General features: G+C 41.4%; 1 protein-coding gene across 5 annotated transcripts in view; it reads left to right on the top strand.

Annotated features, from left to right (window-relative positions):
- The window catches only part of tmtc1 (transmembrane O-mannosyltransferase targeting cadherins 1), a 277,652-nt gene that overhangs the window by 228,412 nt on the left and 24,331 nt on the right, over window positions 1-24,909 (top strand). For all 5 annotated transcript variants that reach the window (XM_055006524.1, XM_055006521.1, XM_055006522.1 and 2 more), the window contains 2 exons: window positions 13,097-13,205; window positions 16,520-16,622. In XM_055006524.1, coding sequence (XP_054862499.1) covers window positions 13,097-13,205; window positions 16,520-16,622 — 212 coding nt within the window. The remainder of the gene's footprint in view (window positions 1-13,096; window positions 13,206-16,519; window positions 16,623-24,909) is intronic.

Below are 24,909 nucleotides of genomic sequence, written 5' to 3'. Positions count from 1 at the left end.
TGTCACATAGTAGTACAAAGTAAATGAGGTAACAGAAAACTCTCAAGCAGCAAAAAGAAAACAAGCATTCAAATGATAGATTCAGACCTGCAGTCATTTTTGTAGTGATTAAAGACAAATGAAAACTAAGTTCAGCGTCAGAGGCTTCATCATCATTCTCTCTGACTCTGGGGCAGCAGTGTTAGTGTAAGAGCCTCATTCAGACTGGATTCAAGTCTCCTTGGATGATTTTAAGGTTTCCTGTGCTCGTCAGTAATTTGAGTCGAGGTCATTTTGTATTTATTTATTTGCCGTTATTTAACCAGGAAGTCCCAATGAGATTAGAGATCGCTTTTACAAGAGAGACCTGGCCAAGGTAGCCATACAAAATCATAGTCATTTCTCACTTATACCGTTATGAGTGCAGCCACAATTACATCCTGTTTTTCTATGAACGCTCTGCTGTTTCTGTAAATTAAATCCTGTCTGATGTGACATCAGTGCATTCTAAAATGGATTTCTGAGATTTTACATGAGAAAATCCTCTTTGGCTATTTTCCACTCAGTGTGGTGTATGAATTCTGTGTGAAAATGAAAGAAAATTGTTTTAACTAGTTGCACCAACATGTAGGGCTATTGTAGGACCATGATGGCACTTCCACAAAACAGACAAGAAATGACATGACCCCAACAGTGGCAGTTGGTCTTCTTCATTAGTTGCTCAATGTTTTTAAAAAACATACCTACACTTGCTGGGTTCTTTGATAAGTTATGATGTATAATAATGTTTGAATAAAATCTTAGAAAAGCCAATTAACCTTATAAATTAATCTTAATCTGCATCTGACTGCTGTGAAGTTCTCTGCCTAACAATACAGATCTGCGTGCATTTACATGATGGAGACCAGCTGAGGAACACCTGTCAACCATGGAGGTCCCTCTGGAAAAATTAAAGCCATCACCAGAGAAAGTAAAATCCCAGAAATCCCATTGAAATGTTGTCTTGTAATTTTCGGCTAGAATTCTCTGAGCCAATTTGAACAAATTTTCTCAGGAAAGTTCTGAAAAGTTACTTTTTCTGTATTTTCTAAGCAGATTTATCAACAAGCATCTAAAGGGCCCCTAGAAGTGTAAGTCCCAGTTAATGATATCAAAGTGTTTCATGTCAGAGTTATGTGTCAAATACACCTCACATAAAGACTTTTGTCTTTGTCATGCTGAATCATGTTACATCATATCCTGTGATATCACCATACCTAAATTCTGCACAAAACAATAAGCTAAATTACAGAAGAGTGCAGTGAATAGAATAGCTTTATTGTTATTATACATGGGGGCATGATGAAAATATCAATAGCCGCCACTGGATGATGTATTGATTACAAGCAATAAGAAATAAATTAACATTAAATAATAAAATCAAATGTACAAAACAATATTTAAAATGACAACATGAAAAAAAGGCAAGATATATACAATATAGAAGGTAAATGAAATGAAACAAAAACCAATAAAATAGAATAAGTATGGCCAGGCAATTGCATGTAAGCAGCATTAGAACCATTAAAAGTGACACTGTGCGTTTAGGTTTTCAGGGGTTTTCAGTTCAGGAGTCTGATGGACCATGGGTAGAAACTGTTTCTCAGCCTGTTTGTCCTGCATTTTGAGGATGAGTCTCTTCCCTGACGGCAGCAGGCTGAATAGCTGCGGGCAGGGTGGGTGGTGTCTGCCCAGATCTTTTTTGCTCTGCCGATGCAGCGGGAGGTCGCAATGTTCTCCCGGGGTGGCAGAGAGCAGCCGATAATTCTCGCTGCAGTCCTGGTAACCCTCAGAAAGACCCTTCCTGTCTATGGTGGAGCAGGCTGCGAACCAGTCACACAGTATATCAGCAAAGACTCTATGGTGGCCCGATAGAGGGACACCTGCGGTCTTTCCTCCAGGTGGTTCCTCCTCAGCACTCGGAAGAAGTGGAGTCTCTGCTTTGCCTTTTTAACTAGTGCTGCTGTGCTGACTGTCCAGGTAAGGTCCTCAGATAAGTGGTTCCCCTAGAACTTGAAGGAGGCCACTCTCTCCACACACACCCTGCTAATGGATAGTGGAGCATGGTCCCCCTTATGCCTCCTGAAATCAATGACCATCTCTTTGGTCTTCTTGGTGTTCAGCTCCAGGTTATTCCTGAAGCACCACCCTGCCAACTCCTGTATTTCCTCCCTGTATGCTGTTTCATCACCTGCTGTTTGAGTTGAAGTTAACTTCAGGTAACTTTTCAATATTGCTCCTAGGAATGATTCTGAGTTACCTGGATTGGAAAGAACCTAATTAAAGTTAGTGTCAAACGAAACAGAAACTTGGATAAAGTTATACACTACTGTTCAAAAGTTTAGGGTCACCCTGACAATTTCATGTTTCCCATGAAAAATCTTACTTTTATTCATGTGCTAACATAATCGCACAAGGGTTTTCTAATCATCAGTTAGCCTTTCAGCACAATTAGCTAACACAATATAGCATTAGAACACAGGAGTGATGGTTGCTGGAAATGGGCCTCTGTACCCCTATGTAAATATTCCTTTTATTTCTGCCGTTTCCAGCTACAATAGTCATTTGCCACATTTAACACATTTTTCATTATAACCAATTTCCTTTAAAAAATAGAAATATAGAAAATGTCTGTATTTTTATTTTATAACTATTTTCCATTATTTAACAGTATTGTTTTAAGGGGAATATTTGTGGAGTTTTTTTTTTTTTACAATGTAGCAATTGAAATAGGTTGAAAACAACAGCAGTATATGTAATTTTTCACGTCTTCACACTGTACCTGTTGTCTACCTTAAATAACACTTCTTTCCCGGTGATTGCCACGTGATCAGAACCAAGTACATTCACTCAGGCAAGGCAGGGCCTGCTTACTGTACAGCATGTAATAATGCAGCTGAACAAAATGAAAGATGTCACTGACTCCCTGCATGTGACTCCCTGATGCTAGAAATGAAGACCCTACCAAGTATATTTCTACTGTGGAGTCTCTGTTGGTGTGTGTTGGTGCAGATTGTCACTTATACTGTCACGTGTTATACTGTCATGTATACTTTTTAATCAACAAACCTTTGTTGTACTTTAATGACCCTGATTCAGTGCCACACCTGGAAGTCACGATGTGTCAACATGCACACTAACAGAACTGAGCAACGTTGAAACATACACTCGGTCCTCAAATGGAAATGAATGGTCAGCTAAAGATGTAGTGGCATTAGTCATACTGTAGTCACACACTGTAGAGCCTCAAAAATACTGACTTGCCACCCTCACTAAATGAAAGTCTTCAATTACCCAGACCCCTGACACTGTCATGGTAACTTGACAAGCTCTTTATACAGTAGTGGAGTTTGTTGTTTTTTTAAAATTTATTTTTGTTTTTTGTCAAACAGCTTTAACTGCCCTGAGCTGCTGCCACTATTAGAAAATGGCATCAATAATAATCAATTAAGTTGAATGCTTTCAGACACAATTCTAAAAGGATATTCTAGTAAAGTGTAGCATAATGAGATGGTACAGTATTATATCATGTACAGATTTAGACCCCTGATAATCTAATGATCTGACTGTACATTAACCTTATGCATTGATTAATATGGATCACATACATGTGTAGTTGATCCTTTAAAGGGTGATTGTTTTCACTGATAAGTAGATCATTACATGAGTTAAGAAAGGGTTGAATCCAAGAAAACAGAATGGTGACGGACAGTGCCAGGATTCATGGTGCTCACATTGTGAATGAGTCATTCAGGGAGCATGAGACATCATTTTCACACATGGATTGGCCTCCACAGAGTCCAGACCTCAGTCCTATTGAGAATCTTTGGGATGTGCTGAAGAAGACTTCAGTCCGATCATCAGCATAAAATGTTGGTGAAAAATTAATGCGTCTTTTATGGAGTCACAGGAGTACCAAAATAAAATATGAATCTGTTAAAAAATAAGGAAATAAATGTGTAAATATAAAGAGAAATAAATAAATGAATAAATCTGTTAAAAATAAGGAAATAAATGTGTATATATATAAATATATATATAAATAAAAGAATAAATATATAAATATATATAACAAAATAAAAAGGTAAATTTTGTCTTTGCCGTTTCCTTTTATCATTGCCTTTTCATTTTGTCATTGTCTTTTCCATTTTGTCATTGCCTTTTCCTTTTGTCATTGCCTTTTCCGTTTTGCCTTTGCTTTTACTTGATGGACTGAGCTGTCAATCAAATGGCTCTGGGCGGGGCTTCCTGTCCAGGGTGAGTAGTCAATACCTGATCACAGGATTCCTGCCTGACGCCAGCTCCTAACATGGCTAAAGTGAAGTGATGTCAGCGTGGCGCCTTGGCTGATTCTACCAGCAGACACTAAAAGGACTCTGATAGTTGGGTAAGTTAATGTTTATTTTCTTATTGGTGCCGGTTTTAATGCACTTGTAATGTCAGATATAATGTGTGCAATACACTCCAGATGTCGATGGAGTTTATTTGTGTGTGTGTTGACCAGAGAAGAGAGTTAGCATCCAGTAAATATTAGCTTTAATGTGAATTAGCGATGCTACCCAAGCTAGCTGCTCAGTCGTAGCCTGATTAAAGTTAATGTAGCATTAAGCTAACGATGCTTGTGTTTCATGTAAACAGTTGCATTGTGTTGTGTTAGTGTAATGTGGTACATTTAGTTAATAAAACTGTCAGTGGAGATGCTGGTTCACATTAATGTAACGTTTAGAAAATCTAAATGTGATTAAAACAGTAAGGTTAAGGCTCTGTGTTGTCAGTAGTCCTGAATATCTGCTGAGTCTCTGAAGTTTAACTGGAGAAAACAGTAAATATACTCTCTAGTTGTTAACGTTTAGTGGGTGATTCACATGTTGTAGTACTTATTCCTGTAGTGTAAACTGGAAAAATAAACTCCCAGAATATGATCAAAGTAATGATGAACACTACAGTTATTACATTTAAGTTATGTCACAGATAAGCTGAAGAATAAAATCCTCTCCCCTAAAGCTAAAGTGACTACAAGCCTTTATTTCAGTGCTTGGAAAACTATATGAAATAGGAAATCTTTCCAGGGATACTTTAAAATGAACCTCTGCTGTTGATGCTGCTACTGTGATGTCTGTCTTCATCTCAGGTGTCTCATATTCACTGTGAGGATCTTCTGAGTGAAGCCAACAGAAGGAAAACCTCATCTGGCTGTGAAGAAGGAGACCGAATGGACGACATCCTCAGTGAACCATTTCCATATTTATTTATTCTTTTATTTATTCCTCTTTATATTTAAACATTTATTTCCTTGTTTTTTTTTAACAGATCATTTATTTATTTATTTCTCTTTATATTTAAACATTTATTTTCTTTTTTTAAAAACAGATTTACATTTTATTGTGGCACTCCTGTGACTCCATAATCTCTGGACAGAAGTAAATGCTATGACATTGCAGAAGCTTTGAAACGATGCCACAGTGAATGAGTGCCAAACTCAAAGCTAAAGGCAGTCCAACAAAATATAACAGTGTGTGACTTTTTTTTTGGCAGGACAGTGTGTGTATATGCAATTGGAGGCACCACTCAGTTTGAGGTTAATGCCTCCACAGCCAGTTTCTGGTTCTCCCATAGTTTCTTTCAATGTGGCTGTAAAGATTAAAATCCCTGCTTGGTATCTTGTTATCTTGATACTGTTGTGTACCGTCTACCTTGATACTCAATTAGGTAAAACTTCAAGATATGAAGTATTGTCTTTTTGGTACTTTTATTAAACAAATGTGGACCACCAACATGCTGCCTCCGAGGTTCTCACTTCCCGCCTCATGTGTCCCTACCCCATCACGTAACACGTATATCAGTACATGACATTCCCCTTTTCCTTGGAATTAAAGTTTATCTTCACATACATGTATATGTATTTTTTTTCCGCTTCACATAATCTTGTCTTGCTGTCTAACAATGTGACTTTCTGTCTCACAACACAAATAACATTTTCTTATAACCATGAACCTTTTTCTTAGAACCCATGTGTTTTTACTTATTTCACCACAAAATCACGAAACCTCTCAGGTGTCTTTTTAACACTCTGGGGTCTGGTTTGTTTCTCTGGACCCTGTGTGCCCTCTTGTGGTGTTGGAGTGTAAGTGTCAATGTTTTTGTTCATTTCACTTTCCTCCCTTTCAGGTATTGTTTCTTGTCCATAGTGTCTTCTATGGTCTCATTGGTCATATATTTCTTTACATGTCTGGTATTCCGGCGATAACAAGCTCCAGTTGGTGATTCAACTACAACCTGGTTTCCAGTTTTGCTCACAACCTTGTGTGGTGTTGCATTAAATGGTGTTGTAAACTTGTCCATTTTGTCTTGTTGAACCAGTACTGTGTCTCCTGTGTCCACTTTTGCCTACTGAGCTCCTCTTCGTTCATCTGCATACATCTTTGCTTTTTCCTTTCTGTTCTGCATCTCTGTCGCGTACATCCAAAGCAGTCGTTTTTGACTCACAAGTGTCCGGCAACTTTCCTCTCATTTTCCGGTTGAACAGGAGTTCTGCTGGACTTTTTCCTGTGGTTGGATGTTCAATGCTACGATAAGCAGTAACATATTGCTCAGTTCACGTTTCCAGTCAAGTCCCTCAGCTTGCGCAATCCTGATTCTTTTCATCTGTGATGCGTTTTGAAGTTCCACTTCTCCACTGTCTTGAGCCCATTTTGGTGTTGTTTTCTCATGTTTGATTCCGTTGTCTTCACAGTATTCTCTGAACAATTCAGATTTGAACTGCTGGCCATTGTCAGATTTAATGGTAACTGGAAGTCCATGTCTACTGAACATACAGTCAATAGAGTCAATCACTTTTTCCGTGCTTGTAGATGTCATCACATCATATTCATAGTATCGGCTGTAGTAATCTACGAGCACAAGTATTGAGTGGTTTGATGGTAGTGGTCCAAGTATGTCTACAGTGACATTTTGCCAAGGTCCATCTGGTAAGGGTGTAACTCTCAGTGGTACAGGTGGATCAGGTTTGGCCACTATTTGACATCCATGACACGCTTTGCAGTATTTTTCTGCAGCTTTGTCCATGCCAGGCCACCATACTTTTGTTCTGAGATGTTGCTTGGTTCCAACGATTCCTAAGTGTCCTTCATGAGCTAGTGAAAGTGCTTTAGCTCTGAGTTTTTCTGGCAATATTATGCGATTACCTCTTAAAACTATGTATCCTATCACACACAGTTCATTTGCCAGGGGTGCGTATACTTTGCATTTTTCAAAATGTCCGTTTTCAATTGCTTTTCGCACCTCTGTTAGCTCTGAGTCCGTTTGCGTATCTCTTTTGGTGTTTTGTCTGACAGCAGTCTTGACAATGAATCAGCAATGTTTTGTTTTTCAGCAATGTGCACCACTTTAAAGTCGGTTGTAGTCTGAGAACCCTCCGTTTTATTCGCGCACATGGTTTAGATCTGTGACTGTATATGACTTCTAACGGCTTGTGGTCTGTGATTAGGTCAAACTTTCTACCGCACACATATGTAGTCTTTCGCATGCCCATACTAGTGCTAGGGCTTCTTTTTCTGTTTGAGAGTATCTGCGTTCACAGTCTGTTAGGCTACGACTTACATAGCACACTGGTACCTCTTCTCCATTCTGTTCTTGTACTAACACTGCACCCAGACCTACCGGGCTTGCATCTGCTATGACTTTGGTTGGGGCATCTTTATCAAAATAAGCTAGAGTACCTGCTCTGGCTAGTTCAGTCTTTAAAGTTGCAAATGCTTGTTTTTGCTCGGGCCCAAATGTGAATGTTGTCTCTTTTCGGGTTAAACGTCTTTAATGGCTCAGAGTGTAGCAAACTGTGATATGAACCTGCTGCTGAAGCCTACCAGTCCAAGGAAGCTTCTCACCTCTGCAGCATTCTTTGGTCCTCTGGCTTCCACTACAGCTCTCACTCTTTCTTCTGTTGGTCCAATGCCTCTTTGTGTCAGCAGTATTCCCATGAATACAAGTCTCTCCATGTTGAAGTGACATTTTTCTGGGTTTAGTGTTAAACCACATTCGGAAAGTCTCTTCAAAACAGCATGCAGGCGCTTGTCATGCATTTCCCGGTCTGGTGCGTGTATGGTTACATCATCTGAGATGTTCTCAACTCCTTCAATGCCTGCACTAGCAGGTGCAGTCTCGTGTTGGTATTGCTCACTGGCTGACGAAACTCCAAATATCAGTCTTTTGTATCTGTAAATTCCATTGTGTATTGCAAACATTATGATCTCTCTGGACTCTGGAGTTAGTTCCAGCTGATGGTAGCCCCACTTCAGATCTAGTTTACTGAAGATCGCAGAGCCGTTCAATCCTTGGAGTATTTCATCCTCTGTAGGAATGGGGTATCTTTCCCTGACTACTGCTTCGTTCGCTTTTCTCATGTCTAAGCACATTCTGATATCTTTGTCACATTTCTTCGGGAGTATCACTACAGGATTAACCCAGGGTGTAGTTCCTTCTACACGTTCTACAATGTCCATGTCGATCAGTTCGTTTATCTTTTTTTCAACTGCATCCCTTAAATGGGCCTCAGCGGCTGTGCTACTGGTTTGACGTCTGGGTCAATATACAGGCTTATCTGTTTAGTGTTTAGTTTTCCCACTCCTTTAAATACTTTTGGGTACTGCTCTTTAAGTCTGTGACAGCAGCCACATTTTCACCTATTTTCAGCAGCCCTAGCTTTACAGCAGTATTTTTACCCAGGAGTGGTTCACCAATACCTCTTATCACAATGAACTCAGCCTCATCAGTCCTATCACCAATCTTGATTTCACATCTGAATGCTCCTTTAACAGATAGTGATTGTGTTGAGGAATATGCATACAAATTCCTCGGCTTTTTGGGTATATATGAATGACACTTTATCTTTTCATCTTTTAGCTTTTGTCATACGTTTTCTCCCATTATATTACTTGTAGCACCAGAGTCTATTAACATTTTCAACTCTACTCCTCCCACCAAAAAAGTTATATTCTCAGGTACACCATCATCTTTTACAATGAATGCATAATCATCTTGTTTTACCACATTCACATTTTGCTTCTTATGTCCTTTTGTGCAACAAATTTTTGAAAAGTGGTCCATACCATTGCACTTGCCCAGCACGATGACAAACATGTGTTTGTCATCGTGCTGGGCATTTGGGATCCTTACTGATGTGATCAGTATACCCACATCTATAACACTGTCTGTCCGTTTTATTCTCCTCTTTCATTTTTCCTTTTGGTTTTATGTACTTTCCTTTCTTTATCGTTGAAATCCGGTTGATGGTGTCCCCTTCTTTCTTCTCACCAGTGATGCTCATAGCTGCCAATTGCTCCTCTACTCATTCACACTGCGACGTCACCTCCAATGTGCGAGCCAATGTTAGACCTGGACCTTCCTCAAGTAGCTTTCTCCGTGCATATTCAGAAATGCATTTACTCAGGATAGCGTCTCTTATTTGGTTATCTCTATCACCTTGAAAGTCAGTCTTTTGCAGCTTGTCTTAAGCGCGAACAAAATTGTTCTACAGTCTCACCTTGTTTTTGGGACAACTTGTGAAAGGTTTGGCATGCATATGCTGCATTTACTTGGGGAACAAAATATATGTTGAGTGCCGCTACTGCCACCGCCTCGCCCATTTGTGGTAAGGTGGAGAAAACATTCTGCACGTCCTGTTCCGCAAAGTGCAGTAGAAGAGCACGTCTCCGCTGCTTAATCGCATCCGTGGCATCATTTGTCAAAATAAGTCCTTTCCTGTCTGCATACAGCTCGAAAGATGTCAACCACCGTGTCCATCTCGATCCGAGTGTAGCTGGATTCGTGTAGCAAGCGAACGGTTGAATACCTGACTTTTCCATACAGTTATGTAGAGAGGAGAAAATAATTGACTTCAGAAATAAAGTAGGAAGTAAAATGAAGTGTTCAAACTGATGAAGTGAAAACAGGCACTCCTATTGTTATTTTTTGTTTGTGGTTGCATTTTTTCTATTGATTTGATCACTCCTGTTGTTTCAGTGCAGCACTTACTAGAGCGCTATTCCACATCCAGCCGATAGAGGGCGCTTACCGCGCTGGTAAAGAGTAGTGTTTTGGCACACAGAGGAAGAATAAGCCTTCCTGTTGGGAAGCTAACGTCAGCTCAACGTGTGTGCCTCCTCTATTCTTTATCACAGGTCAGTAAACATGCTTAAAATGAGTATACATTGCAGACTTTAAGAGTAGAAAATGTCGCTTATTAAAGAGTTTGCACATGGCGGTAAAGGAAACGGTTTGTTAAGAGAATTGTGTGTGAGAAGGGATTTATTGGTCTTTCGCTAATCGCGTTAATGCTAACGGACTTGACTAGTGTGGAAGCACATGTGGGAAAAGCTAGTCCAGTACAGTAAATTGTGTAGCTAAATGCACATTTATGAGGTTTAATGGCAACACCAGAAGTGATATGTTGTAAAGTTACATGCTGAATCATTGCCAGTTGTTTATGTGCTTAGTTAGCGTCATTGCAAATGTCATTAAAGAAGCATTGTACTCTTTATTTAATTGGTTATGAGATAAATATGTTGTTTTATAGAAAAGATGCAATTGTTTTGTAATGAATGAATCAAGAGTAACAGAGGGTATATTGCTGGTATGTTAAAAATACATTTCATATTGTTAGAATAACACTGTAAAAAAACTTATGTTAAAAAAATGGTTAAAACTAATTCATTTACTAGTTTTCATGGACAGTGTTAAAAATCAATGGATTTAAGAACAAGAGAGCACATGGTTGTTTCATATTTCAAGAAAATGAGTTGAATTAAACTACTGTCATTGTATTATTGGTTATTCAAAGAAGAATAAACCTTCCTGTTGTGAAGCTAACGTCAGCTCAACGTGTGTGCCTCCTCTATTCTTTATCACAGCATCACACGTCGAGAGGACAGAAAACCAGCTGCCCCCTGTCTGCGAAGTCAGGGAGGCAACAGTTAGCTTAGCCTTTTGCTAACTTGCCGTATTGCCGCCGGTTTTTCTCGCTTCACAAAGCGAAAATCATGGTCCCCACCTTTCTCTTCGCCATTGTTGTCTACTATCTACCTTGATACTCAATTAGGTAAAATTTCAAGACATGAAGTATTGTCTTTTCGGTACTTTTATTAAACAAATGCGAACCACCAACATGCCGCCTCCGAGGTTCTCACTTCCCTCCTCATGTGTCCCTACGTCATCACGTAACACATATATCAGTACATGACAGATACATATTCTCTGTCTGAGGATGTAGGCATCCCTGGGGCCTCCTCCCAAAGGGCACCAATGTTCACATTTCACAGTTCTGACATTTGGGATGCATTTCCAAAAGGGATTAAATGCTGAGGGAATAATGCTGAGAATGTCACGTGGGGGGGTTGCAAACACTCAGCCAGGCACAGGTTCCAACAAAAGGCGTTTATTGTTACAAAGGTAAACCAAAAGCTGGCAGGCTCTTTAACAAAACAGAGTCCGGACAACACTCACAAGACCGAGGAGCTTACTGAGGGAGATGGGGCTGGCTGGCTCGGGAAACCGGCGGTCCTGAGACGTACACCTGTGCCGGCTGGTCGTGCCGCGGTGAGCAGCGGCTGAACGTGCCGTGAGAGAGCCGGAAAGGAAACCAACACAGAGGCAGCCAGGCAGACCGGCGGAGCAGACAGGCAGCGGATCGGTCGGTCCAGTGGAGAGCTAGAGGGAATGACAAGAAGGCCAGGTTTAGCACAGTGGCTGAAACAACAGAACGTGAAGAAATCCAGGCTACTTACAACAGAGTGTAGCTGACGCTACGATCTGGCAGGGAGATGAAGGACGAGCCCGGTTTTATCCGCAGCTGATGACGGATGGAGCACAGCTGCGTTCTCTCTGCAGCTGTGTCCAATCGGCCGGGATCGTCCACAGGCCCGGGGCGTCGCACAGAGGAGGGAGGTACCATGACAGAGAAATAAAAATAATGGATTAGCGAGGCACGCTTAAGCCTGAATTTTCAGTGTCATGAAGGTGTCTTTTAACTCAACATGTTAGATCACCATGGCAACTAACCTGCTCAGGAGGAAGTTCTGTTTGTAATTTCACTGAACACAGCTTTACAGAACACACAAATTACATGCGTCACATTGCCACAAGAACCTACATGTATTCAATTGCTGCAGCAAAAAATGCATAAAAATCTAATTTCTAGCAAAGATTAGAAAATAGATTAGACTATTGGTATTCATCACAAAGCAGATCCCTTCAATGAAATAAATTTTACTTTGATTTAGCCAATGACTAAATACATTTCCATAATTGCTTCATTATGGGACAGTATCAGACCTAAATGCATTTGAGTATTCTGTAAAACGTAATAAAGTTTAAAGGATCTAATGTGCAATACCAGTTTTCTACCACCATTCCTTGCTTGTAGCCTTTGTTACTACAAAGGATACAAGCAAGGAATGGTGGTGCTTTTTACCGCAATGCATTTTTCTTTCTGCATAGTTCTCCATTATAACATTTTGTTGCCTGGAGTAGGTTGTACACAGTTGGTCTATATTGACTCACATGATATATTTAACACCCCCTGTTATAGGATTGCACTCGATCCTGTTGAGGAAAACTTGGTTAACAAAGACAGCTATCTCTGCTTCATACACGTTATCTCTGAGTGATGTTTCAGGTTTAGTTGAGCTAGCAACACAAAGAAAGCCTGGTTACGTCAAATTTGCTGTATAGGACACCCTCGTGGAATACTGGCGGGTGTCTTAGCTGTGCTGGACATGTTTTGATCAAAGAGGACACTGGTGCCAGGTTGACAATGTCACTATGGACTTCCCAGATCCAGAGCAGGGAGAGAAGAAACGACAGTTTCTTTGTTCTAAGTCAGTCATGCTTTGTTGATTGCACATCCAATGTTGTCATGGTTGCCTGGTTGGTAAAATGGTTGCTACTGACAATGATCTGGATCTGGGTGACAGTGACAGTGACAGTGATGATCATGGTGATGATGATGATAATGACAGTATGATGATATGAATGGTGATGATAGTAATTGATATAGATGGATGTTGTTGACGACACTGGGTTTCAGGTCCCAGGGGAAGGAGAAGAAGGCTGAGGCTCTGCTGAGGGATTCCATACGTTTTGGTCCACATTTTGCTGATGCTTACTCCAGTTTGGCATCACTCTACGCTGAACAGGTGAAACATCCAGACAGTACAGTCTGTCTCAGACACACACTCACACACATATATTCCATAGTTTAATACTGCACCAAGAGGCTTGTTATATCCATCCATCCATCCATCCATCCATCTTCTACCGCTGGTCCGGGTTGGGTCGCGGGGGCAGCAGCTTTAGGAGGGAAGCCCAGACCTCCCTCTCCCCGGCCACATCATCTAGCTCCTCCCGGGGGACCCCAAGGCATTCCCAGGCCAGCTGGGAGACATAGTCTCTCCAGCGTGTCCTGGGTCTTCCCCGGGGCCTCCTCCCAGTGGGACGTGCCCTAAACACCTCACCGGGGAGGCGTCCGGGGGGCATCCTAATTAGATGCCCGAGCCACCTCATCTGGCTCCCCTCACTCGTGAACAAGACCCCGAGGTACTTAAACTCCTCCACTTGGGGCAGGACCTCATCCCTGACCCGGAGAGTGCACTCCACCCTTTTCCGGCTGAGGACCATGGACTCGGATTTGGAGGTGCTGATCCTCATCCCAACCGCTTCACACTCGGCTGCGAACCGATCCAGTGAGAGTTGGAGGTCCTGGCATGATGAAGCCAACAGGACCACATCATCCGCGAAAAGCAGTGACGGAATCCTGAGGTCACCAAACCGGACCCCCTCAACACCCTGGCTGTGCCTAGATATTCTGTCCATAAAAATTATGAACAGAATCGGTGACAAAGGGCAGCCCTGGCGGAGTCCAACTCTCACTGGAAACGAGTTCGACTTATTGCCAGAGATGCGGACCAAGCTCTGGCACCGGTCATACAGGGAACGGACAGCCTGTATTAGGTGGTCCGTTACCCCGTACTCCCGGAGCACTCCCCAGAGGGTTCCCCGAGGGACACGGTCGAAAGCCTTCTCCAGATCCACAAAACACATGTGGACTGGTTGGGCAAACTCCCATGCACCCTCAAGGACCCTGCTGAGGGTGTAGAGCTGGTCCACAGTTCCACGGCCGGGACGAAAACCACATTGCTCCTCCTGAATCCGAGGTTTGACTATCCGGCGGACCCTCCTCTCCAGTACCCCTGAATAGACCTTCCCGGGGAGGCTGAGGAGTGTGATCCCCCTATAGTTGGAACACACCCTCCGGTCCCCCTTTTTGAAAAGAGGGACCACCACCCCAGTCTGCCAATCCAGAGGCACTGCCCCCGATGTCCACGCGATGTTGCAGAGGCGTGTCAACCAGGACAGCCCCACAACATCCAGGGCCTTGAGGAACTCCGGGTGGATCTCATCCACCCCCGGGGCCCTGCCACCAAGGAGCTTTTTAACTACCTCGGCGACTTCGACCCCAGAGATGGGAGAATCCACCCCCGAGACCCCAGGCCCCGCTTCTGAATCAGAAGGCGTGTCGGTGGGATTGAGGAGGTCTTCGAAGTACTCCCCCCACCGATTCACAACGTCCCGAGTTGAGGTCAGCAGTGCACCATCCCCACTATACACAGTGTTGACAGTGCACCGCTTTCCCCCCCTGAGACGCCGGATGGTGGACCAGAATCTCTTCGAAGCCGTCCGGAAGTCGTTTTCCATGGCCTCGCCAAACTCCTCCCATACCCGAGTTTTTGCCTCGGCGACAGCCGCAGCTGCAGCCCGCTTGGCCAGCCGATACCTGTCAGCTGCCTCCGGAGTCCCACAGGCCAAAAAGGCCCGGTAGGACTCCTTCTTCAGCTTGACGGCATCCCTTACCGCCGGTGTCCACCAACGGGTTCGGGGATTGCCGCCGCGACAGGCACCAACCACCTTACGGCCACAGCAACGATCGGCCGCCTCAGCAATGGAGGCACGGAACATGGTCCACTCGGACTCAATGTCCCCCACCTCCCTCGGGACATGGTTGAAGTTTGACCGGAGGTGGGAGTTGAAACTCCTTCTGACAGGGGACTCCGCCAGACGTTCCCAGCACACCCTCACAATCCGTTTGGGTCTGCCAGGTCTGACTGGCATCCTCCCCCACCATCGGAGACAACTCACCACCAGGTGGTGATCGGTTGACAGCTCCGCCCCTCTCTTCACCCGAGTGTCCAGGACATACGGCCGCAAGTCCGACGATACGACAACAAAGTCGATCATCGAACTGCGGCCTAGGGTGTCCTGGTGCCAAGTACACATATGGACACCCTTATGCCTGAACATGGTGTTCGTTATGGACAATCTGTGACGAGCACAGAAGTCCAATAACAGAACACCGCTCGGGTTCAGATCGGGGGGGCCGTTCCTCCCAATCACGCCTCTCCAGGTCTCACTGTCATTGCCAACGTGAGCGTTGAAGTCCCCCAGCAGAACTATGGAATCCCCAGAAGGGGCGCTCTCCAGCACCCCCTCCAAGGATTCCAGAAAGGGCGGATACTCCGAACTGCTGTTCGGCCCGTAGGCGCAAACAACAGTAAGGAACCGTCCCCCCACCCGAAGGCGAAGGGAGGCCACCCTCTCGTCCACCGGGGTAAACTTCAACACACAGTCACCGAGCCGAGGCGCAATGAGTATTAGCACCCCTGCTCGGCGCCTCTCACCATTGGCAACTCCAGAGTGGAAGAGAGTCCAACCCCTCTCGAGAGGGCTGGTTCCAGAGCCCCTGCTGTGTGTCGAGGTGAGGCCGACTATATCAAGTCGGAACTTCTCAGCCTCGCACACCAGCTCAGGCTCCTTCCCCGCCAGAGAGGTGACGTTCCACGTCCCTAGAGCCAGCTTGTGTAGCCGGGGGTCGGTACGCCAGGCTCCCCGCCCCTGGCCACCGCCCAACACACATGGCACCGGACCCCTATGGCCCCTCCTGCGGGTGGTGGGCCTGCTGGAGGGGGGTCCCACGTCTCTTCTTCGGGCTGTGCCCGGCCGGGCCCCGTGGGAAGAAGCCCGGCCACCAGACGCTCTCCATCGAGCCCCACCCCCGGGCCTGGCTCCAGGGGGGGACCCCGGTGACCCGCATCCGGGCAAGGGACTCGTGGTTCCAAAGTTTTTAGTCTTCATTGGGGTCTTCTGGGCTGCTGTTTGTCTGGTCCTTCACCCAGGACCTGTTTGTCTTGGGTGACCCTACCAGGGGCATAAAGGCCCGGACAACATAGCTCCTGGGATCATTGGGACACGCAAACCCCTCCACCATGATAAGGTCGCAGCCCAGGGAGAGGGGCTTGTTATAATGTATCATTAATTCATGCTTTATATAACCTCTTCCTTAAATTAGCCATAACACTAAATCTATATGCAGGCGGCTATACGACACAATTAGAGAAATATGTTCAGTGGTATACTCTCCTGCTGCCTATGGCATTTCATTTGTGTTCTCCCACAGAAACGCTTTGCTGAAGCCAATGAAGTGTATGTAAAAGGTATAGAGCATTGCCCGGACAGCTCTGACCTGCATAACAACTACGGAGTGTTTCTGGTGGATACAGGTGAGGTAATCCTCATGGTTTTCTGGCTCAGGTCAGTTTTTAACAGCAGTCATCTACTATAGGTCTACAATAACTAACAGATTTCAACATGCCTATTTATCAAGCTGACAGAGGATATCTTTAAAAAGGCCTGGTGGTTTTTGCTGGTGGACCTTCAGGTTTTTGATTGAGTTTCTACACTTCTGCTTTTACATGCTTTCAGTACGTTATAATTTATTCATTCTCTGCTGCCAGAGAATGAATAAATTTAATCTGTCCTTGTGTAAACAATTAGTCCACATAATTTCAAAGTCCTAATGGTGTTTTCATCTTGTTGAAATGACACTGAATGAGCTATGTGGGTGTTGAATAATGACCCAAATTTCTGAGCATGAGCTGCTGAACAACAGCATTTTCATTCCAAATTCAAGTTTGCTGAAAGACTAAAATCCCAGAAGGCAAGCTTTCTAACACTCCACCAAGCAACAGCCTCAGCTCCCAGCTGTGTTCCAGACAGGGGCTTGTAGAGGTCTTTATATAATTAAGAATAGAAAAAGCTGGAGAGATATCTGAGTCTTTGAAATTTTGTTTCTCTGGAAATAAGCAAACATAAAAGCAATTACTTATGAATAGACGATCAACATGTAAATAAATAATAACCAAAGACAAATTATTGTACTTCGACAGTAGTCTCACCATGACAGTTCCCCCAGTGCAGGTTAGACAGAGGTGATGGTCAAAGAGTGGAGGCATCACTTAGACATTAGACTGACAACTGATAGCAGCAAAGAGGGAAACACAATGTACAGTTTCACAGTTACAAAGTAACTGATCTATGGAGGTTGTGATAAATGCTGATTAGTCCATGTAAAAAGTGTGATCACCCTCAATCAGCAGACTAAACTGAAAATCTGAAAGGGAACAAAAATCGAAATAAGCACAGTAGGGAGAAGACAGTATTCCTCACTGAAATTTCTTTGAGCTTCATTACTAAGATAATTAAATGCTGTGCAAAAATGTTAGTCATGAAAAGTAAGAGTGTGTTTTCAACAAAAATGCCAACTGACATCATACAAAGTGCAGTAAAGATGTAAAAAAAAAAAAAAAAAAAAAACTCAATTCAAAAACCTTTACTAAAATTAGATCAACATTTGTGGTGAGGAACAACTGAACGACAACTGGATGCATCTGCTTCACGTCTCATGGCACGCTCTGATCAGACTTTAAAAGACTGTAAAAATCATGCTGGCGATCTTACTAAGTCGGATTTAGTAACGTTCGCACATCACTTCCAACATGGCACACATCTGAAATGAACCATTAATCAGCTGTTTAGAACTGTTTCCTCTGGGTTTTTGCCTACAGCATCAACCAACAGCAGGATCCATATGAGTTTCTCCAAGGAGAGAATTCAGCACATTTATACACAGAGAAAAAAGTAACTTTATTATTTAGCTTTAATTGTAAATGATCTGGAGACAAGACTAATCAGAATCTAGCAACAGCTCACACTGTGTACTTTTCTTCACATATGTTTACACAGAGTCTCAGATAATCAGCTGCAGTTAAATATTATGTTACATCTGACTGACTTACAGACTGGTTGTACACTACCAGTCAAAATTTTTAGAACACCCCAGTTTTTCCAGTTTTTATTGGAAATTATGCAGGGCAATGTCTCATTGTACTCTGAAATGAAAACATAGATCAAATAAACAAATGAAATTTAAAAAAGTACAATTTAGAAACCAAGATGTATTCTGAATGTTTGACTAATCAAAGTAGCCACCTTTGGCAGAACAGCTAAACACACTTGTGGCATTTTTTCCACAATGGAAATCGAATATTCTTCAGAAAGTTCTTCCCAACTCTGTTGCAGAAGTTTTCATGAATGTGTGGCACTTGTAGGTTGCTTTGCCTAGACCACCCCAGAATAGTCAAACTCTACGACTATTTCTCGCTCGACACAGACTCGTTCTGCACAGTACTAGAGTACTGTGAAGGCAATGATCTGGATTTCTACTTGAAGCATAGTAGAATGATTGTTGCTGAATCGTAATTTCTATCCAGTTCATCCCAAACCAGCTCCATGGAGTTTAAGTCTGGGGACTGTGCTGGACACTCCATGTTTTCAAGCTTACCATCTTGTTCTTTTTTTTCCTAAGGTAGTTCTGGCATAGCTTGGATTTATGTTTTGGGTCATTGTCTTGCTGTAGGATGAACCCCACAGGGTACTGCATGGCGCTGCAGAATGCTGCGGTAGCCATTTTGGTTCAGGGTACCTCTCACTTCTGTGCAAGTCACTGACTCCGGATCCAGCAAAACAACTCCAGATCATCACACTTCCTCCTCCATGATTGACAGTTTATGTCACACACTGAGTAACTATCCTTTCTTCTACTCGACGACGTACAAACATCCTGCATGATGAACTGAAGATTTCAAATTTTGATCCATCAGTCCATAATACCTTCTTCCAGTCTTCTGTAGCACTCACTCTGCAATAGTTCACTCTGCAATACTTCATTGTTGGCCATCAAGAATCCCAACATGAACAGACAACTTAAATCAGTCACAATCAGTCACTTTCACAGTATTGGACCCATTCACTGGTCACTCACAACACCTGAGCCAATCACCGGCAGTCTCTCTTCCACCTGGAATCCACCCTGTTCCTTTGTTTGAAGCACATCCAGATTCACTCAGTCACTTGAACAGGAGGATCACCCCACATCCACTCATCTCTGGAAACCCATTCACTTTTCACAAGTCTGGAATCTTGGAAATCACAGCATCAAAGAAAGTGTTAAAATTAATGTGAAGCAAGTTGAAGCTGTTTGGTATCATGTTAATACTCATGCTAATGCTAACAGGCCTTCAACTCCACAACCATGCTCTTGGACTTCTGGATGCCACCAACATAAGCCAAAGATTTTGCTGAACATTGGTGAGCAACTAATGAAAAATGTAATGATGATGACGATGATGAAGTCTGTCTGCTGAACAGGTTAGGCTTCAATGGATGATTTGAATTGATGGCGAACTACCCTCAAAAGAACCTGAACAGTCTGAAAAGATTCACCCCATCACCCACCCCACTCATTGGCAGGCCTCAAGCCTTACAGCTTCATCCCTTCCCCAATGGTGTGGTAGGATTTTTTAAGATTGTTTCACACTGTTTATATTTTTTGCCTTGTTTAGACTTGTTTGGACTTATTTGAATTTGTTCATGGACGAATTACTTTGATTAGCACCATTGGCAACAGTGGAACCACACTCACCTGAATTAAGAACTGTCGTTGCATTATTGAATTAAACATAGCCCATAGTGACTTCAAATTGTTTAAAGTGAAGCTGTTACAGGTGAATGTTTGATTCTTTCTGATTTTCTGTTATTGTTTTAATTTAATATTTTGATCATTGTTCTACCTTGATACATTCAAGTATTTTCTGTTGATTATATTTTAATACATTACCGGTAACATAATTTCTGTTTGTCTTGTCTTCATTAATTTTCACACAGCTCCCAGAGCCGAACCTTTTCCATAGGCTAGCCCTTAGCCCACCTAATGGTAGCATATTTCCATTACAAGTGCTACACTTCAGAAGTCCATTGGTGGTGTTTCATGGCCCAGGCAAGCCTCTTTTTCTTATTCTGACGTCTTAACAGTGACTTCCTTGTACAGCTCTGCTTGTCAAACATGCAACTCCAAGTCTCCTCTTCGCAGTTGAAACTGAGATTCTAACTACGACCACTTTTAAGCTGTGCTTGAAGCTGTTGTCCTGTGAGCTGCCTATCACCAAGCTGTTGGCTCTCAAACTTGTCTTCTGATTCTGTTGTGGCTTTGGGTCTTCCACACCTCTTCCTGTCAGTGTTTTCCCCAGTTTCTGAGCGCCTTTTGATGGTGAAGAAAACTGGACTCACTGACACCTTGACTTTCTTCGCAATTTCTCTGTAGGAAAGACTTACGTTTTTAAGTGTTATGATGGTCTGTCTCTCTTCTGTTGTTAATTGCCTTTTCCTCACCATTTGTATAGCAACACACTACCTTCTGCTGTACAATAATGTTCAAATAATGCTCTGGAGGGTATGGTGCCACGGTGTGTTCCAACACCACTTTTATGCAAACAGAGGGGGTTGTATAAGTAATCAAGAAAAGTTGGGACACCTGTAGAATTTGGTAGCACCAGGTTTTCAATGTTTAATCACCTTCCATTGCTGCAGAATAGCTTTAAGTTGTTAACCTATTTCTTGTTCCCTGAAAAAGGCTTTTTTAAAATATGTATATATATATATATATAAAAAAAAATTCTGAAATGTACATTACTTTTCAGTTTTGGGTAACCTTACCTTTTTTAACCTCTCGCAGTTCGCCACTTACTTTTGTACCATTTCAAGCTATTCATTAGACTTGAGCTACTTGAAGTTCAATAAAAACTGGAACAATTGGGTTGTTGTAAAATTGTTGACCGGTAGTGTATGTTGACTTAATAATCCCATTAAGGTAGCTGCTACAACCATAATCCATTTGGACTACCATTAGGAAATAAAAGGAAACAATACAATCTGTAAAAATCAAGAATCTGTTTAAAATATGTAGAGTAACTAAATTCTGTCTTAGATAATGTAAATTATTGAACTGAACCATAAATAATAGTTTGTAAATTCTGAGTAAACTGTAGGAGATGCAACCCTGTTAAGTTAATGCAACTCTGTTACTCTAATCACAGTAACGGTGTTACAAGTAACAGAATTGCAAATCCATGCTAATATTAATTTTCTCAGGAGCAGAAGTTTTTTAGTTAGCTGTTACTGCTGACCAAGAAGACAAACTCACTCATGTAAAAAAGTTTTTTTTTTTTTTTTAAGAATTTGTCTTATCTTGATAATGTTCATAACAGGGTTGCATGAGGTAGAGTGAGCCATTCGATCAAGGCTGACAGTGTTATGAATATATGGAAAATAGAAGAGAGGACATAGCTTTGCTGTACCCATTCTTTGGGAAAATAGTTTGATGATGTCAATTCCAGCGTATCACGTGAGTCACTGTTTTCTTCTAACAGCTCAAAAGGTTATGGTAACAGGGCTGTGTACATGCTGTGGGACAAACGTTCTATGCATAAAAATTATTTAAAATTTTGTGTTAATTAAAAAAATGTTCCCAGAATTACAAAAGACATCAATAAAAAAAACATAATACCAAAAAAAAAGGAGATTTAAACTTAATTTTAACTGTTTTATTTGAGATTCAGTTTGGTCATCAGGGGGATGGGACAAGAAAGAAAGAAGAAAAATGGCATTTTAGGGAGTACTTAACATTCCGTGTATGGTTCGCTCATTCATTTTTCCGTTTCAAAATAAAATCTAAAAAACCAATAAACTGCAGTTTTTTTTTGTTTTTTTTTCAGTTTTTAAAACCTAAATGTAGAAATGTATTATTTAACTAATGAAAAAAACACCATGTTGGATTTTTGCTCTAGATTTTTGAACCCGAAATACAAAATACAGCTGTTGTTTTAATTTGTTGCAACACCGGAAGTTGCCGAGGAAGAACAGTTTTGAGCTGGTCTGGACCGTGAACACATCAAGAATGGCTTTGCTTGAGCCTTTTTCCTATTTCATTCTCTTTAAGAATGGAAAACCCACACAGAAATCAGCGACAGTTTGCGTCGCCGTGGAGCTCCACATTGTTCTATAATGAGTGTCAGGAGGTTCTGCATGGAGAACAATTTAAGAAGATCAATCGTGTCCGATGCTGATTTGGTGAAAGCTGTAATTTGTTCTGTTAACCACATGTTATTTTCAGTGGCATACTTTATTAACTGTAGAATGTTGCGTTTCGTTTGTGTGTTTTACAGACAGGTCCGACATGTGGCCGAAAGTTTATGACGAGATACTGGTCATCTATTGGTGCCGCTGTTCCAGTTTAACTGGTGATCAAGTTAACTGGTGATGGTTTCTGTCTCCAGATGTTTCGTCCTGAGATTCATCCCGACCACACCTGGCTGTGTGTGAAATAAAGATACTAGATAAAGAAAACCTCGCCAAAAACGTGGCATCACTACTTAATAAAGTCTATATCCATGTAAATATCACCTACAGATAGAAATGTGCTGGTCCAAATAAAGAAAACCACGTATTTTTATGAACGGTGAGAGGAAACGATGGAATCCAGAGAAATCGGAGACCTCAGAGAGGTCTCACTCATCATGCCACCGATCAGTCCGATAAATATCTTCACAAGAACTCGGTAAAGTTGGAATGATATTCACAGATTCGGACTTCTGGCATCAATAACTCATGAGATACACGTTGTAAAAACAAACGATGCCTCTTTCAAATCGTTGTAAGCCAGACAATGTGCTACAAGGCCAGTTTTATCAAAAGTCGCTGTCTTTCAAGCTGCAGAAATAACATTGACATCTATGAGCAGCCGGCTGTGTGACGAGTGAACAGGGACCGTCTGCAAATTGCAAAACCGCTGCAACAGCGAAGAGAGACACTACACAAATATTCAGTAACTGCACTCTTATGCATTGTAGTGTCGCCAAAATCACTGGAGCCATTATTTTGCTCATGCTGGTCATACTACAACTCTTTATTTGGTGCTAAACTAAAAATAAGAATTTTAAGGAATTTTTATTAGTAATAAAAATTCAATAACTTCATTCTTATGTACTGTAGTGTCACCAGAATCACTGGAGCGATCAATTGGCTCCTGTCAATCATACAACAAATCTTGGTTTGATATATATTTAATAATCATAATTTTAAGGATTTTTTTATAGTAACAAAATTCTGTAACTTCACTCTTATGTACTGTAGTGTCACCAAAATCACTGGAACCATCAATTGGCTCCTGCTGGTCATACTACAACTCTTGGTTTGATATTAAATACAAAATCTAAATTTTAAGGAATTTTTATTAGTAATTTAATAACATTACTCTTATACACTGTAGTGTCATCAAAATCACTGGAGCCATCAACTGGCTTCTGCTGGTCATACTACAACTCTTGGTTTGATATGAAATATACAATCAGAATTTTAAGGCATTTTTTTTGTTATTTTATTAGTAATAAAATTGAATAAATTCACTCTTATGTACTGTAATGTCACCAAAATCATTGGAGCCATCAATTGGCTCCTGCTGGTCATACTACAACTCTTGGTTTGGTACTAAATTAAAAATTTGAATTTTAAGGAATTTTTATTTGCAATAAAATTCAATAACTTCACTCTTATACACTGTAGTGAACCCAAAATCACTGGAGCCATCAAATACTACAACTCTTGGTTTGATATTTAACTATTTTTCATGAGTTTAAGGATTTTTTATTAGTGTTGAAATTGTTGTTAGATATCTCAAATACTTTTTGTTGTAACAGATTAAAGTGCTCATCCATATTTTTTTGGTAGATTGTGGAACATTAATAACCGAAAGTACCTGATTTTTATTTTGTTTGGGTTGTTTATTGCCATGTGAAGTTGTGCACACTATTTAGTGTGCATGCTTGTGTGTGAAGTTTAATAAGGATTATGAGTAAATTAGCTTTGATGGCTCTTTTCTTGATGTATGTAGCATCAAGAATATATATATTATTATATATATTTTTTTTTTAGATCCACAGTGCACCTGTTTGTCCAAATACATGATACTGAATTGTAATGGAACTTGGAATCCTCACCAAAGAGAGTATCAGATAACACCAATTTGCCAAACTAAATTGTTTAGACTGTTTCCTCAAGTACTGACGGGAAGAAAGACAATAAGATGCCTTCTTACAAGGCTGTAGCATTAATTGATTCATTTAAACCATAATGTTAAACTGCTAGTAATATTTTCCAAGTTAAGGACTATACGGACAATACTTGGAAATAAAAACCTGAAAGTATGATCAGTAGGACCCTTTTGATGGTTGGAGTTTATTTTTTCTGCAGTGTATAAGAGTGAAGTGACTGAATTTTATTTACTATAAAAATTCCTTATAATTCAGATTTTTTTATTTTGTATCAAACCAACAGTTGTAGTATGACCAGCAGGAGCCAATTGATGGCTCCAGTGATTCTGGGAACACTACAGTACATAAGAGTGAAGTTATAGAGATTTTATTACTAATAAAGTAATAAAAATTCCTTAAAATTCAGATTTTTAATTTAGTACCAAATCAAGAGTTGTACAGGAGCCAATTGATGACTCCAGGGATTTTGGTGACACTACAGTACATAAGAGTGAAGTTATTGAATTTTATTACTAATAACAAATTAATGAAAATTCCTTAAAATTCAGATTTTGTGTTTAATATC

Source organism: Amphiprion ocellaris, chromosome 21 (assembly GCF_022539595.1).
Source record: "Amphiprion ocellaris isolate individual 3 ecotype Okinawa chromosome 21, ASM2253959v1, whole genome shotgun sequence".
Classification (NCBI taxonomy): domain Eukaryota; kingdom Metazoa; phylum Chordata; class Actinopteri; family Pomacentridae; genus Amphiprion; species Amphiprion ocellaris.
Note: the sequence above shows the minus strand (reverse complement) of the source record. Positions and strands in the feature narration are given on the sequence as shown.